The following is a 15,142-nucleotide window of genomic DNA, read 5'->3' on the forward strand; positions in this document are numbered from 1 at the left end:
CCCCCCCCCTCCCATTGAGCAACAGAGTCGAGTCTTCTATGTACATGCATTTACTACCAACAATCATCAGTCATCATATGTGTCGGATATTCCTGTTGCCTTAAAAGATCAGAAATACTCAAAGACCTCGTGAATTCAATTTATGTTGGAACTCTCTTTGCCAGCACGGTGTAAGCCCTTGTAACAAAACGGCGGAATATAACCATTCATCGTCGTAATTGTTGGCGTGGTGAATATTCATTTTTCAGCAAGAGCCATTGTTGCCTCACGTATTCCAACTCCGTTTTGCATTGGGTGCGAAGCTGCATTGGGAAAACTGAGAGTCAACGCCAAAACACAATTCAAGTGAGGGTTGATGCACCCTGCTCAAGTAGGGATTCTCGTATTTTGGAAACAGGGAAGGAGCATCCACACGCACACATTCACAGTATTTATCTCACTCGACAAGGCTTAGTGTTCAATCGGGATACGTCAAAGTCATATGAGGCAAAAAACGCTCGTCGTCATATCAGATCATTGTGTAATAATGTACATTTCGTACAAGAGTGGGATGTTCCCGTAATCATGGTGCGTTACTCTGCCATTTTTAAGTAGTACCAACATGGGACTTGTACACAGTCCACACTGATGCATGCAGAGAAGAGCTTATGCTGGCCTGAATAACATCAGTACGTCTTACTGCTACTGATAACAATAAATGCACAATGTTGAATTTTGGACTCTTGTGAAATCAATCCAACCCGGAAGGATGTGTTGAAAATTCTTCATACTTTTTAGCCCCCCTGAACCAATTCATGATAATAAAATTTTTATTTGGGTTTTAGTGCTTCCTTCCCTTAGCTTGCTTGTGGTGCGCTGAGAAGGCACAATTGGTACACAAATGCCTCCTAGTTTCTCTTGTTTGGGTCGCTGTTCATTTCTATGTAATTGTATTGGCAAAGAACTTTACAACGAGTTAACGTGTAACTTAATTAGGTTTGGATCGTCCTAATATCATTGAAAGGAAAATCACCAACGCCTGATGTTAAGCCTTTGGCTTTTGACTTTTCAACTTGTCATGCGATTACCATCGAATGCTTCCCATTGCAGAGAAAGTTGACAAAGAATGCTGCACATTAGTAGAGGCATTTTTTGTAGAATTCTACCATCTTGAATCTTGGGATCAAACTCCCTTGCAAACATATCTTAAATTTACCCAAACGGTTTTCCATTCCTATTTTTGCGGGTCTCAACTATCTGAACTCCATTTTATTAGCAAGCCTTAATGGTTGAAGAGTTCTCAAGTAGGCGAGCACTGCACTCACCATTTTTAATGAATAGAGAGAGAGAGAGAGAGAGAGAGTATGCAAAGATCCGACTAGCAAAAAAACACTCGACTTCATAACGATTGGATTCCATGTAAAGATTTCTTGTGGTCAGAAAGTGGTTCATTGTAAAACAACAAAAGGTGATCGATTGTCCGGTGATTGTGTTAATGTCGAATACAAACTAGCCATCCATCAATGTTAGTCCCCCAATCTCGTGCCATCGGGCATCGGACACGATTATCCACCCCCGACCACTCGTGCAGGAAGTCACGATGAAAATCGATTGTAAATTGTACGATGACTGCAATAAATGAAAAAAAGTTACCCTGAATTGACGTCCTCGCTCACCCTTAGCCCTTGCTTCCCTTTGCTTACGACGTCGCTCCCGCATTCCGACTTCCGAGAACAAAAACAAACTGAAACTCAACTGTAAACATGACCTGGCACCTCAAAGAAAGCACCCTCGTTGCATCATCTGCTGTGAAGTTATATCCATTCGTTCGCTGTAGCCCAACCAGCACCACCACACCTATATGTCTACGGATCTAGCTCGCTTTTGTGACGATTACAACCTGATTCACACTCTTCTCCCCCTTTCTCCCTTCAAGTCTCCCTCTTTTTTCAGCGTGTTTGTACACACTTGTTTCTTTCCTGTTCACAATCACTGCTTGTGCATGCCATAATGAGCGATGTTCATACGAATTACCTTTCGTTTTCTCGCTTGCGTGTAGAAAATGCACATTTCCTGCAAGCAGTGCCACCAAATCAATGAATCTACCACTGTTGCTCATATTATTCGCGCTACCACCGTTGTCGTGGTTAATTTTCCATTCTTTTCTTCGTGCCATTTAATGCAATTATTGGCTCCCAAGTATCGAACCAATAGTCATCATGCATTATTGAATCTTGCTACCTGTATTGTAGATTTCCCTTTCATGAATTCGATAGTAGTACCTTTCACACTTGTCTGGGGAGAGTTCAAGTTCCCCTGTTTCTCTCTTCGTTCTATTTGGGAGTACCTGGCTTGTGCAAAGAGGCTCCATTCGACGAATGATCTACTTGACGGCTGGTTTTGCCCTGGATGGTTGGTTAGTGTGTTGGTTGGTTTAGGAAAGGATGGAGTAAATGTTCGTCTTGGTTGAGAGAGACAATGACACGACGTCGAACTAACATAACGTGACAGGCGTTGGTTGTTGTGTTGTTCTCTCCTATTTTGTCTGGCCAATTTCAGGGTTGCTGGGTAGGGACTCAAATACAAACACCAGCACTTGTCTACCCTGGCCTCAACCGATATGCATGGTTGTCCTCGGTGAACCGTTAACCGTTAAGGTTGCCATTCCAAAAGAAAAGCAGGCAGCAATTGTATTCAGTGCAACTTATAATGTGGCCCATTTGCTTATGGATTGATAGAGATTAAACAAGCCCTTGGCCGCCTCTTTCTTAAAAAAAATGAAATACTCTGATAACAGAAAACCAATATGGAATAACTATTTCGTGGATCAATTGTCGCAGAACATATTATGATAACCCTCGCACAGAACTGGTACACAAGTCGGTAAATATGTCATACGAATAAAAAAAGAAAGGAGGGCATTCATTCCATAGAGCAATATAACGAATGTTTGAAAAAATGACAAAGAAATCAAGCAAAATCTATTGAGTTAGGTTCTCGTTATTGGTGTGTTGCATTCCCCTGAATTTAGTCATTTATTACTGCTCTGTTAAACACCATTGACGAACATTTTTGATACTTCATTCTTAGCTTTTTTTAACTTTGTCGCTTTCACTTTCTCCACCCAACTTTTATTAACCAATCTGGTCAACTCCGCAATAACCAAGGTCACATATTCAATCCGGATTCATTTGCATTTGACTTCTTGTCAACAATCTCTTTCTTCCAAAAGCACCTACACCACTCCACACAGAAAGACGAGGCTTCATTTCGCCAAAACATGCTGGAACAAATGAGTGTACTTTTTTAAATTAGGAAATCAAGTGAATCAATTTCATATTTGACGACGAGGCAATTTTGTGTTCATTAAAAACGCAATTAAAAATTTTGAGTCCACACTTTTACAAATCCTATTAAGCTATTTTTTCGAATTTGCCAAGTTTTTCTCTGATTGAATTTAGATGCTTACTGATGAATCTCGCACGGCCATTCAGCACTTGCACACTGGAAATAACACATATTAAAATCCAGGCATTCCACAGTCTGCCACGGTTTCTCTCTAGTTAAGAAGCGTTGGCACCTGGAATTTTTTTTCGTTCGAACTTTTAGGAATGCTTTATGCAACGCCATCCCTTCTCGAAATTTAAATTTGGGGCTAGTAACCAATCAAAGCTATGTAGTAATGACTACATGAATTTTGATTGTTGTATTCCTCTCGGTCAGTTACAAAAGCTTCTAACGATATAACTTTAAAACAAATCACTGAACAATGAATTCTTATAAAAATGACTTGGCTCTAATTGCAAAACCTGGAATTCTTATTTCATGACAATATTACGAAAGAAGGCGGTTCTCAGTTCATATTTAAAAAAAGCCATGGTTCGGCGTAGAGTCAAATTCCACCAAAGACAGGAGCTGACACGGGCGTTATTCAATCTGGCCCCACCCACTTTTCTGCCATAACCAAGACTTTCCTTATTTACCTCTACTTACCTGTATGTTCGTTTGTGCGCTTCCCCATAATTTTTACTCTCGTAAGAAAAATCTCTTCACCAAGAGTATCAAATGCAGGACTGCTCATGGAATCGAATTGATCGTTCTGATGAAGACTGGGATTAATCATCTTGACGTTTCACCGAGGTTTTTTAAACTAGATTGGAAGCTCATAACTTTTTCGGGTTAGTTAGGAACTTGCAGAATTCAAAGGAAAAGTCCTTCGTGGTGATGATCAAGCGCTCATACTTTTCCTCATCGCCAACCGAACACAAAAAGTTCTTGCTAGACCCAAAACTTTTTTCACTCTTTGGCACAAATCCCTAAATGCTCGGATCTGGTTCTGAACAATTGGGTGAGACCACTTTATTGATTCGGAGATTTGAGTTTCAATTCAGAAAGTTCTATTTTCGATTGACTATGTATATTGCAGGAGAATATCGTCTTGGTTTTTGTCTTAAATAGAAATCTATTTTATGAGGATTCTCATGTTATTGCCATATGATTAGCGCACTTCCACCAATGCCTAAAATCCGTAAACCAATCTGTTTGTTATACTCTCAAACAAAACAAATCTGTGGCCACTACTGCCTGCCATGATTTAGAATAACTTGTAGATACTGTACACAGTGATTCAAATGCCTGATTCTGTTTTGACGGAAATACAACAACACATCTTGGCAATTTACAACCCTACAAAATCGTAAGAAACCACTGACGTTATTACTTGCGAAATTTTAGCTCAAATAAAAAACTCACTTGCATGATATAGCTTAGTAATGGTTTGACAGAAATTTATATTAAGATCGAAGTTGCTTCTAGTGATTTTTCGAACTAGAATTTGCCTTGATGTGTTTAGATATTTCTTTCCAAACTTGATAGGACTTTTTAACCATCGTGTTTAATATGTTTTTTCTGGAGCTCAAAATATTGGTTCTAGTGGCCTCCTGGACAAAGAAATGACCTCAATTAGAATAGTCGATCCTTTCTGACCTTGCCAGAGTCAGGTCCAAAACAAACAGAAACTTCTTTAAGCTGGCAGTTGTTCACAGAGGGCGCTATTCCGTTTACCGTTTTCAATTCTTGACCTGAGAATGGTCCCTTAAGGGTTGCCAAAGGATTCTGCGGTGAGTTATTTTTTCTTTGTCGTCTTCAATGTAGACGTGACAGATGTTTTGCTCGCAAGGTCGCGATTAAATGCACTCCACTTGGATATTTTTTTCCGGCATCAGGTTGGGAATTAATTATAATGAACGATCTTTCCATAAAGGGATCCTGCACAATGGCCATAGCCAAATGGTGTGCATAGCTAAACCAATTGCTTTCTTTCTCTCAGTTCCCAAACAGAACTTTTACTTGGCCTCTTTTAATGGAACTCTACAGAATACACAATGCTGTCTTGTGCTTTCATGGAATTGACTTTGATCAAACTTTCCTCTATAGGTGCCTGAGACCATGAATATCCATACAAAATGTTTGCCAAACAAAATCAACTCTATGATAAACTTGTATTTACGAGATCACTGACTCCGAGCGTACAAACAAGATTGAACCTGAGCAAATCATAGATGGAAATGCTTGTGTAGGTAAACGTTAGATTTTATATGTGGTGGGTAGTTAGTGTACTTAGGCCGTTTAGAATGAATTAAATGTTACCTTTGCGAAAAAAGACCCGCCAACAATTTGACGATGAATCATTAGTAGCCTGTCTTCCCTGGATCATGCTTTGAGCCCCACCTTTTACTTAGTTAATCATCTAATGCCTTCAGACAATGCAGTCTAGACTCGGGTAGCTACAACCATGTGAGGCCTTGATCCTGGCAAGTTCTTAGAAATCTCATGCCAAGAACAGGTGGTCTAGCTATCCTTTTAGTGAGCATGCATATACTACGGCCAAATTTTGCATACTCATTATACCAATATCTTTTTGCTGAAATGTCGGTTAGAAACGAGTCACAGTAAAATCCATGGCCAGAGTATGAATAATTCCTTAATCTATAGAACGTTTTGGTCTCGTGCGGCCTAGTAATAGATGCCAGGATGTGGCTTTCAAGTAGAATATGGACTCGCTTCTTCAAAAGCAATTGAATGGCTGGAGATCAGCCTTGCAAGAAAAAGAAGAATGTAATGATTGCTGGTTTCGTTGCCAAACGAGCTCAAGACTCCTCGTCGTGTCAGCCTGATAACGGGAATGGAACCGCTAATGACTTGCCGCTCAATGTGGACCGTGAGTAGTGGGCCTTTGCACTAAAATCATACGTAGTTCTTTGAAGGCAGGCCAAGTTCAGAATAAAATTTGGCGCTCGTAGTCCTCAATGGAAGTTTAATATTGGTATGATAAATGACGAGGGGTCCTTCCGAGGACTCGTTGGCAGGTTAATTAACGTCCTTCAAGTCCTTTCTCATTTATCTAATGTCAACAAAGGCCTCTAGAGGGAGAAATCCTGAAGCCTTTCCCACATACAACCTAGAGTAACACCATGTTGTATCAACCAACGGTTTCCCATTCGGTTTTTCTCGTCCAATACAGTTGGAACAAAGTATTATGCTCATCTTCATCCAAGTTTCTCCATTACAAAGCAAACACGCAAGGTTACCCTCGAGAGGTTCCTATTCCTTATCCGAGATCTTCTTTTCCTTGCCTATCATTTTGGTAGAAGAGCAACTCCAATGGAGCCAACTCCATCCGACTAAACGGACTTGTTGGAGTGAGGAGGAAGCTTGGGCGGATAGAGAGAGAGAGAGAGAGAGGGAGCCTGATCCTCAGTGGAAAAACTGTATGTAAACAGACGAGATCCTTCTCATGCGGTTGGCGAAAAAAATGACTCGAGAATCAGAATACGATCCTTAATCTTCATTTGCTCCCATTTAGCATATTATCAAAAATCCCGGTCGAAACCAGCATCTTGAACAAGGAATGAAACCCAGACCTTTTCGATTGATTGTCGGATTTGTCAACGAAGTAACTGAGCTGTCCATCGTTAATCACTTCTGTCAGTTATCTGGCCTTCGGCTTTCATCTAATGGATTCTTTAAGCCTTGAGGGGCTTCAGCGTACGTTGGTTTCGTAACCACGCTAAAAATAATTAATACAAGATCAGTTGACAGTTTGGAAGTTGGGAGTTTTAGGACCTAATAGCACTGATGCGTTTTAGTTATTTTGTACAACTTTCACTTTCATCTTTTGTTATTCATGAGTGGTGGAAATATGAATCGGAGCTGAAAAAGAGCTCTTGGTTGTATTTACATATTCAAAGAGCCAAATTTTCCTCTTGATGTGTCAATGAAAGCGCAAGAGAATGCGTCTCAGTTCGTTCTAGGCAGCAGCATGGCTTATACATGGATTTGAACCTGCGAATTTTATGGCCATAACTCGTATGGCTCACCTTGTGTATGTGTATGAAGACGGATTTGGCGTGCTAAAAGTTTCTGGGTCGTCATGGATAAGAGAGCAACTGAAAGTTCGGAATTTTGTTTTTAATAAAAGATTCGACTCAAAACAACGAACTAGGTTCTCCTTGCACATGGAACCTGGCAGACCCGTTTGCAATTCTCCATTGTTACTCTGTTGAGTTCCATTTCTGAGGTTGGTTTAAAAGATTTGAAAGATCACGAACGAGTTGAGTTCCTCTTCATTTCATTGAACGTCTTTGAAGCGGATGCCAATTTATGATCCCCGATCTTTGAGCAAAGAAGCATGATGTCTTTGGGAAGGTTCATAATCTTTCACTAAACTCGATATTTATCCAGGTTCTGGCTGAATAAACACACATTCCCCCGTGGATCGATATCATTGTTTGAGTTTGACTTAAGGGATTACGTGAGAAAGTGGGCACTTTTATCATTCTGCCTCGCCTCAAACCTTTCACTTCGAAGTTGTGTGGTGTATTTTGTTCATTTTGTTCGCCCCGGGAGGGGATCTCGGTGGGTTGGCACTTACTTTTGAGTTGCTTTCCAAGCAGTTGGTCTGTCGGTTTTCATGCAGCTGTTTAGAGGCAACCCAAAATGTGCGCCGACGAAAGTGTCAAGCAAACTCGACTTACAGTGTGTTGTGTACTGCGGATCAAAAAGAGTGGAAATATGTCAATTTGGTATTTTTTGGAGCGGAATATTCCTCCAGGGAACGATAGGAGTTTGGTTGAGCGAGGGAGTGAGTGAGTGGATAAGATTGGAAGGAAATTGCCCGCACTCGGGGTTTAAACGAATCGGCAATAACTTTTGATGAGTGTCTCAACTCAGCGTTCCACTCAACTCCATTTTCAAAGTCAAGGGAAAGCTCCGTCTTGTCATGATTTTTGTCTGATGCACGAGATCGTCAAAAACGTCAACGTCGGCATTGAATCAGTACGAAGTCTCGCGAGTGTCCCTCACTTTGAGTTAGCACAAATGCTGCCAAAAAGAGCCCGCCCTTAGGGGGGAGATCCATTGAGATTAAAATCTGTGGGATGTTCTTCAAGTCGCCACAAAAACGGACGTTGCCTTCAGGTTCCCTTTCTCCCTCCCCTTTTCTGTTCCTCTTTCTCCCTTGACCTATTCGACCTTGGCTTGGCTCGAGGCAGGCTCTGTGAAGGCTCTATGTAGGCCTGTTGATAACGTGATGAGAATTTGTGGCCAATCTATTTCAAGGGCTCCAGCCTTTCCGACCACACCTTCACTCAGACCCTTGCGGTTTTAGAAAATTTGCGAAAGATAGCCAAACAATTTTAGCTGTGGGGAGACAATATTGGCCCTGCTTTCAAATCGATGAATGCCCAATGCTTTCTTGATTTGATGCGAGTTCATTGCGCACAATATATACGCGTCTTCGTAATGAATTTTGTAAAAAAGAGCTAGAAACTCGGGACTTGACCAGAGTATGAAGATGCACGTTTTCACCATTCGCATGGGCCTATATTTGCCAACATTATCATCGGCTTTACATTGACAACATGGCCAATCTGAATTGACTTGATGCCTTTTTGCCACACCTCTCAAGAGTTCTCACTGAAGCCTGACTAACCTCTAATGGCCATGCCATCGGTGCTGGAGCCATTCCTCATCCTCCCTTGCGCCGTGTGCCGTGGGCTCTGTGCCTATACCGTACTAAACCGTTCAATGTGGCAGTCAACTCGGGTTGAACGGCTGCTTGGTTTTCCGCAGTCTTTGGTTGGATCTGGCAAAGCTGGAAGTGAAATGGACCAAGACTAGCGAACATGAAAAGAAGCTAAGCTTTCATTCTTATCTACAACTAGAGCTATAAACTTTAAGCTCCAAAAAGGACAGAAGCAACTCACAACTTCTTCCATATTTTGGCCACAATCCGCCCTTTCCGTTTTTGGCTCACCGCGTTTTTGCGAGCAGACTTGAAATGAATGCACGCTTTCGACAAATTGAAGAAAATCACAAAATCGAGCAAGGAGAAAGCAGATGCATCCCTCTGATGCATGACATTTTCATTGGATTTAAGAAGGGAGGTGCTGTTTACGAAACTGAGTTGTAAACACCTCATCTCTCGTCTCGTGTGATGTGACTCGGGGCCACCACCCTCGGGCAAAGCCTCGGAAGGTTATGCTCCTGTAATGTTCCTCGTTTTGTGGAGAGTTCTTAAGACGAAAAGGGACGAGCATTTGACATTTCCCAAGGCTAAATCTCCCTTCATTCTTCGTCGTCTCTCATCTCCAGTGGGTTCAAGGAAGAGCTAGAAGTAGTACGCCAAAGTGATTTCGAGTCAGTCGTTTGGGGGCAAAATCATCGTCTTCATCCTTGAGCAGATGATGTTCCGACTCATTACGATGTCAAAAGAGCGTTGTCGTCTTCTGCTCGAATTCTTGTGCTGTGGCTTGTCCGAAACTGCTTTAGAAAGTGGGGACACCAGTTTCCTTGAGTCTAAGGTGACAAAGATAATAGTATTAGTAGTACCTCTACCACTATAATTATATCCAAGAACCGCCATGGCCCATCGGATTGTAAGGGGGAACAAACTGGCCCTCTCTGGAAACATACATTGTGGATACTTCTTCATCAATGTGTTCGTTTTTGCTTCCCTAAATTCCCCCTGAAAGTGAACAGTGACTTATTGCCCAGTGTTAGTAGCGCGCTTACCATTTTGTCCTTTGAGCCATAAATCCTCCTAGACGAAATTGAGGAGCACAATACTCTATGTACGCGTATTGTAAATACAGTAGTACTCGTACGAGTATACTGTACGCCGCGTGGAATGCAAGTTGAAAAAGCTCGAGTTGCCGAGGAATGGTGGAACCGAATAGAGAGCAGAAATTCCATTAAATGGAGATGGGGACGAAAGTATAGTGAGGATTAGGAAAGGGGTCTAATTATACCATTAGCACTGTACGAATACGCTCACGGGTTGAATAGATCCTACGAATAAGAAATTTGGTCCTTCCGATGCTCAATTTTTTGTTAGTTCCATCCACCTGATCATTCTGTTTGTGTTCGGGGAAAGGAAAAAAGAATCCTGGTCGGCCTACTTACCGTAAATTCAACCTCTAGATATGAGGGGGGGATGAATCTTCCCCTTTATAAGATAGAAGATCTACCTACTACTACTACATACTTCGGCATTCATGTGTTTATGTTGTATAATATGAAGGGAATGAAGGGAGAAACTTTCCCTATTCCCAAAGGAAGGAAGGAGGGTAGTCAGTCAGCCCACTCATCCACTCTTGTTCATCCAAGAGGTCTACCAGTTTTCGTATAAAGTCTTAAAACTCTACCCTGACGTTCGCAAATGTGACAGGTTGAATTAGAGTAAACTTTTTTACAACCTGGGATAAGAGTGCTCACGACTGCCCGCATTCCGCAGGAGTGGGTGGTGAGTTCGTTGTCCATCGAATCGACGGGGCAGACGGACACTCATGCACACCTGGCCATGACATTCATCTCAATAATGGTCGTGCCTGAATAAATTCTCCGATATACCATTATTTAAGGGGAGTCTGGAACGTTTTCAGAACCGGTGGCCACATGCTCCAGAAAAAGGATGGGATGTTTCTTTTTAGGTCTTTAGAGGGCGGCAAGACCTCAGGAGATTGGAACAAAAGCTTCTCCCACTTGATTCCTTTCACATCAAGATTAGATATTTGACATGGGGATTGGAACATTGGGGATGTGGACCACAACTCTGAAAGTGCTCCTAATTTTTCCTCTCTTTGTTGGGCTTGATCTTTGGTTCTGTTTGCCAGTATTTTTTTTTACGATACTTAAAGTGGTGTTTTTTTTCATTCTGGGTAGTTCAAGAGCTTAGGGATGGATTGATGTTTAGTTTGAATATCCCACATACCGAGGTTTAAACATGGTACACATTCAGAGCATCTCAAAGGAACGCTGATCGATTGCCAGAGGCCTGATGATTTGATACGACTGACATGTACGTATGTGGACTACTTTATTGCTAGGTGGAGAAACTAAATGGGATTCCTAGATTGCCAACGAAAAGCGCACTCCAATGGCAAGCGATATAAGAATTCTGTGATTAGCAATTCAATCAAAACATTTAGACCCCACACTTACCTGGCATCCAAAAGAACAAAAACGGTTTTCTTTTCTTCAATACAAATTTAGCACATTTTGAAGAAAATTCCTCCTTGGTTAGCTCGCTTTTAAAATCACCTACAATGCTTACCTAGGCCCATTGACTCTGTCCTAATTATTGTCATAGCATAACCTCGGAAATAGAAGTATATATTGGAAGTAAGTGTGAACTCGCCGAAAACAGTGTTTCATTCAATAACATTATTCATCTTACTATAGTATACATTAGTGTTGTTATACTGCGTTGCTCCAAAAGCCACGATGCGAAAGATAATGATTGTGTGCTAGTACTTGGCAAGCCTGAGATCGAATCAGAATTCGCAAAATTGAAAAGTGGATGCTCTACCAATACGATATAGCAGGTAACCTTTGTGGAAGCCCAAACCAACAAAAGTGCACAGCTTACATTTTGTCCTCTCGTTGCTCAAGGTGCGATCCGGATGGATGTGGCTGATTTTGAGATTCAAACTTTTGAAAACATTCTGCCATTGGTTTAGTACTGTGCAAAACTTTCCCCATGTTTGAGTCAGTTAACGTGCAAAGAACACTTTCATAATGCACCTCGGAAGAGTCTAAAAGGCAGTCTATTTAATAGGTTTTCAAAACAATGGGAAAATTTGATAAACAGCTACTGGGTTATGTGGCTTTAAATGGCTCATCTTTCATCGAAATGTGAGCAAATTGTTTCTCATCTCACCCGGTATCTCACACCTTGCACCGTGTGCTTAAATTGGATATCCAAGAAGTTTTGATTGGTGCGTCCGTCGCTCTTGTTCTCATTCATTAAGGCCTTGCTGAAGAGGAAAGACTCGAAAGCTAAGGCATTGTGGCTTGGTCGGGCCTCATTCTGTCAATGACATTGCCCTAGAAAGCGCACAAGCCTGCCCGGAGTAATTGTTCCAATGTGGGAAAGGTGGAACATTGATGATACTTGGTCGTGTCGAAAGTGGGCTTTCCCTTTGAACCACGATACGTTGCGTCCCAGCACCATTTCTAAATTATTGTAGGAAAAGATTGCTACTCTGGGATTTGTTCCAAAAATAAGAAACTTTGATCCTAGATATTCGGAAGCAAGCCAACTGTTGTTTTGAGACTCGAAAAGCTGAACCAGGTATTGCTTATTGGCTTAAGGGAGTCTTAATTCATGGGCATTCCATTTTACGTTCCCATAATTTTTTGGCCCACTTTTTGTAGTGCAATTTCTTAAATAATAATGAGACACATCATTTGGGCTTGGCGTCGCCTGCAATAGATACGAAAGAAAGCAATTTTGACTGAGGACTCGTATGTGTTGCCTCTGGTTGGCACGGGATCAGTTTGTCCTTTGCCTTGGGTGCACTGTACTTTCATGTATCCCTTCCAGCTTAGCCATATCATTTCCGTCTAATCCCCGTAGAAGATTACGGAAGTAGGATTGCGAAGCATTCACAATTTTCTTTCTTGCCTCCTGACCCCGGTGAGCAAACAACATCAAGCTAATTGAGATCCAGGAAATGCGTGGGATTATGAAAACACATTTCCATGCCCACACTACTATATTAGCTCAATCTCGTTCCAAATGTGAGGCACAGAATTATACTCTACTTTTCCTTTGGTTCCAGGTGCGTGTAATGTGGTTTCCAACAGATGTGATTTCCCGTTTGAGTTGGAAGGCGAGGAGCACAATACGTGTGTGCCCCATGAGAACAGTGCCGAACTGGTTTGCCGGACCACGCCCTCTGAAAACTCGGATCGATGGAGTTGGAGTGTCTGTGGCGAGGGATGCTTTGAAGACGAAGGTAATAAATTAGCCCTCTTTTTTAGTTATGGTCTTGTGTTCACTCAAAGCATGCTGCCAGCTGGCAACAATTGTGCAGATTTCTTCTTACCAATGTCTGCTCCATATTTTTAAAAAAACTTCAACCTGGTGTTTCGTTCACACCACCATTAGTAATAGGGAATGCTTTGGATCTAGTTAATGTTCCTGGTTCGGAGTGGCAACGTGTGTCTATCAATATTATACACTCAGCTTCGGTGGAGTGAGCGTGGATGTGACAATTGATCCAATCATGTACCATTCATTGCTCTTATCTTGCAGCTCCATTGAACTTCAGTGATCCGGCCTACAGTCCCGTGTCTTCGTTCTGCAAGAACAAGGCCGTCGAATGCGTCTTCCCCTTCACGTACAACGGCGATTCCTTTGACACGTGCACGTCCGTGGATACCGAATTTTCCTGGTGTGCTACACTCGTGGATAGCGATGGGAACATGGTGGAGAACTTTTGGGGCGAATGTGATGCGGGATGCTCATTGGGTAAGCAGTCTTTTTGTATTACGAGTGTAACTCTTCTTTCTTCTGTTGTCGTTCATGTTCCCCTCTGAATAGAGAATAACCCCACATACAAGCAGATTTCCTTTTCATTTTGAATATGAAAGGGGCTCTTGACTTCTTTTGGCTTAAGCGAGAGCCAAACCAACCAATCTTGACAAGAACTGTCTGGAAAACGGGCCCGCTTTTTTCTACCTACCACAATGGCCTCACTTCTGTCGATTCCCTCCACCGAAATTTCAAATTGATTCTATCTTTTATGTAATTTGGAAAACTTTCCTGAAAGGATCTCAAATGGAATCGACTGCTTCTGAGCACAAATCATCCCTGAGTCAAACAGAAGTGAATTGATCATTTGAAAGCGCTCTTGGTGGGCGGAAGACTCGTCCCTCGAGAGTTTTCAAGGTTATTTTTTCTTGCAATTAAGGCAAGTTTACGACTTAAAAGGGAAGGAAGGCTTTCGGACCCACAACACGATGATGGTGATGATGGGGCAGAGGACGAAGTTGAAAGAAGTTGAAGAGGAGGAGTGAGGAGGGAAGGAACATTACCCATTTAGTTTCCCCACTTCTTTGAGAGTCATTTGTCAGTTTCAAGGCAAAACAAACTGTGAGCAAGAGAAAAATAAATCTACTACTCGAGGTGAGAAATCGAGTTGGCGGCCAATTTGTCGACAAATACTACTGCGCGTTCGTAATAATCCCTTTTCCCAACTCTTACCACTATTCTCACCCCCCTTGAAATCTGCCACTTCTACCCTCATATAATCATGAACCAGTTCTTGATCTTCGGGACGTCAGACGTAATGTTTTCAAAAACCCTAGTCTTTATACTTATTCATGATAGATTGTTTGATATATGTGGCTGAATAATGCCTCTCAATTTTGACTCAATCCTCAGTCAATACAAATTTGCGTTTCATGCACGCCGTCCAAACCAGCGAGTGGTTGCCTCAGAACTCGGTTGTCTTAATCCTAAAAAAAACAAAGCTGATATGAGCCCTTTTGAGGCCGTTTGAGTTATTGGCTCTATTTGCCAGCGCCCTTTTCATACGTTTTGCCCCATGGTGTGTGGCGGTGGGTAGCTGCGTTTTCTTGCCCTCGCCTCGCTCATCTGATGATTAATACGAGTAGACGTCTACCCGTTGGAACGGAGGAACCATTGTAAGAGTTCCAACTCATCTCTCAAGTTCATGGTTAAACCACGTAGGATTTCCCAATGCGTTCCCCAGGAGACCACACTAACACCAACCTGGTCCCTTAATGATCATCCCAACCCTGCATTACTGGGTTGGTAACAAAACTGATATCTCTCTAATTTTCCGCCTTTTTT

The 15,142-nt window shown here is 42.0% G+C and overlaps 1 protein-coding gene across 2 annotated transcripts in view; it reads left to right on the forward strand.

The window, feature by feature from the left end:
* LOC131890906 (uncharacterized) overlaps window positions 1–15,142 on the forward strand; it is a 24,431-nt gene that overhangs the window by 3,653 nt on the left and 5,636 nt on the right. For both annotated transcript variants that reach the window (XR_009374352.1, XM_059240355.1), the window contains exons 2-3: window positions 13,104–13,280; window positions 13,580–13,795. Coding sequence is in view for 1 of the 2 variants with exons in the window: in XM_059240355.1 (XP_059096338.1) it covers window positions 13,104–13,280; window positions 13,580–13,795 (393 nt within the window). In the remaining variant the exon portion in view is untranslated. The remainder of the gene's footprint in view (window positions 1–13,103; window positions 13,281–13,579; window positions 13,796–15,142) is intronic.

Source organism: Tigriopus californicus, chromosome 11 (genome assembly GCF_007210705.1).
Source record: "Tigriopus californicus strain San Diego chromosome 11, Tcal_SD_v2.1, whole genome shotgun sequence".
NCBI classification, from domain to species: Eukaryota; Metazoa; Arthropoda; class Copepoda; order Harpacticoida; family Harpacticidae; genus Tigriopus; species Tigriopus californicus.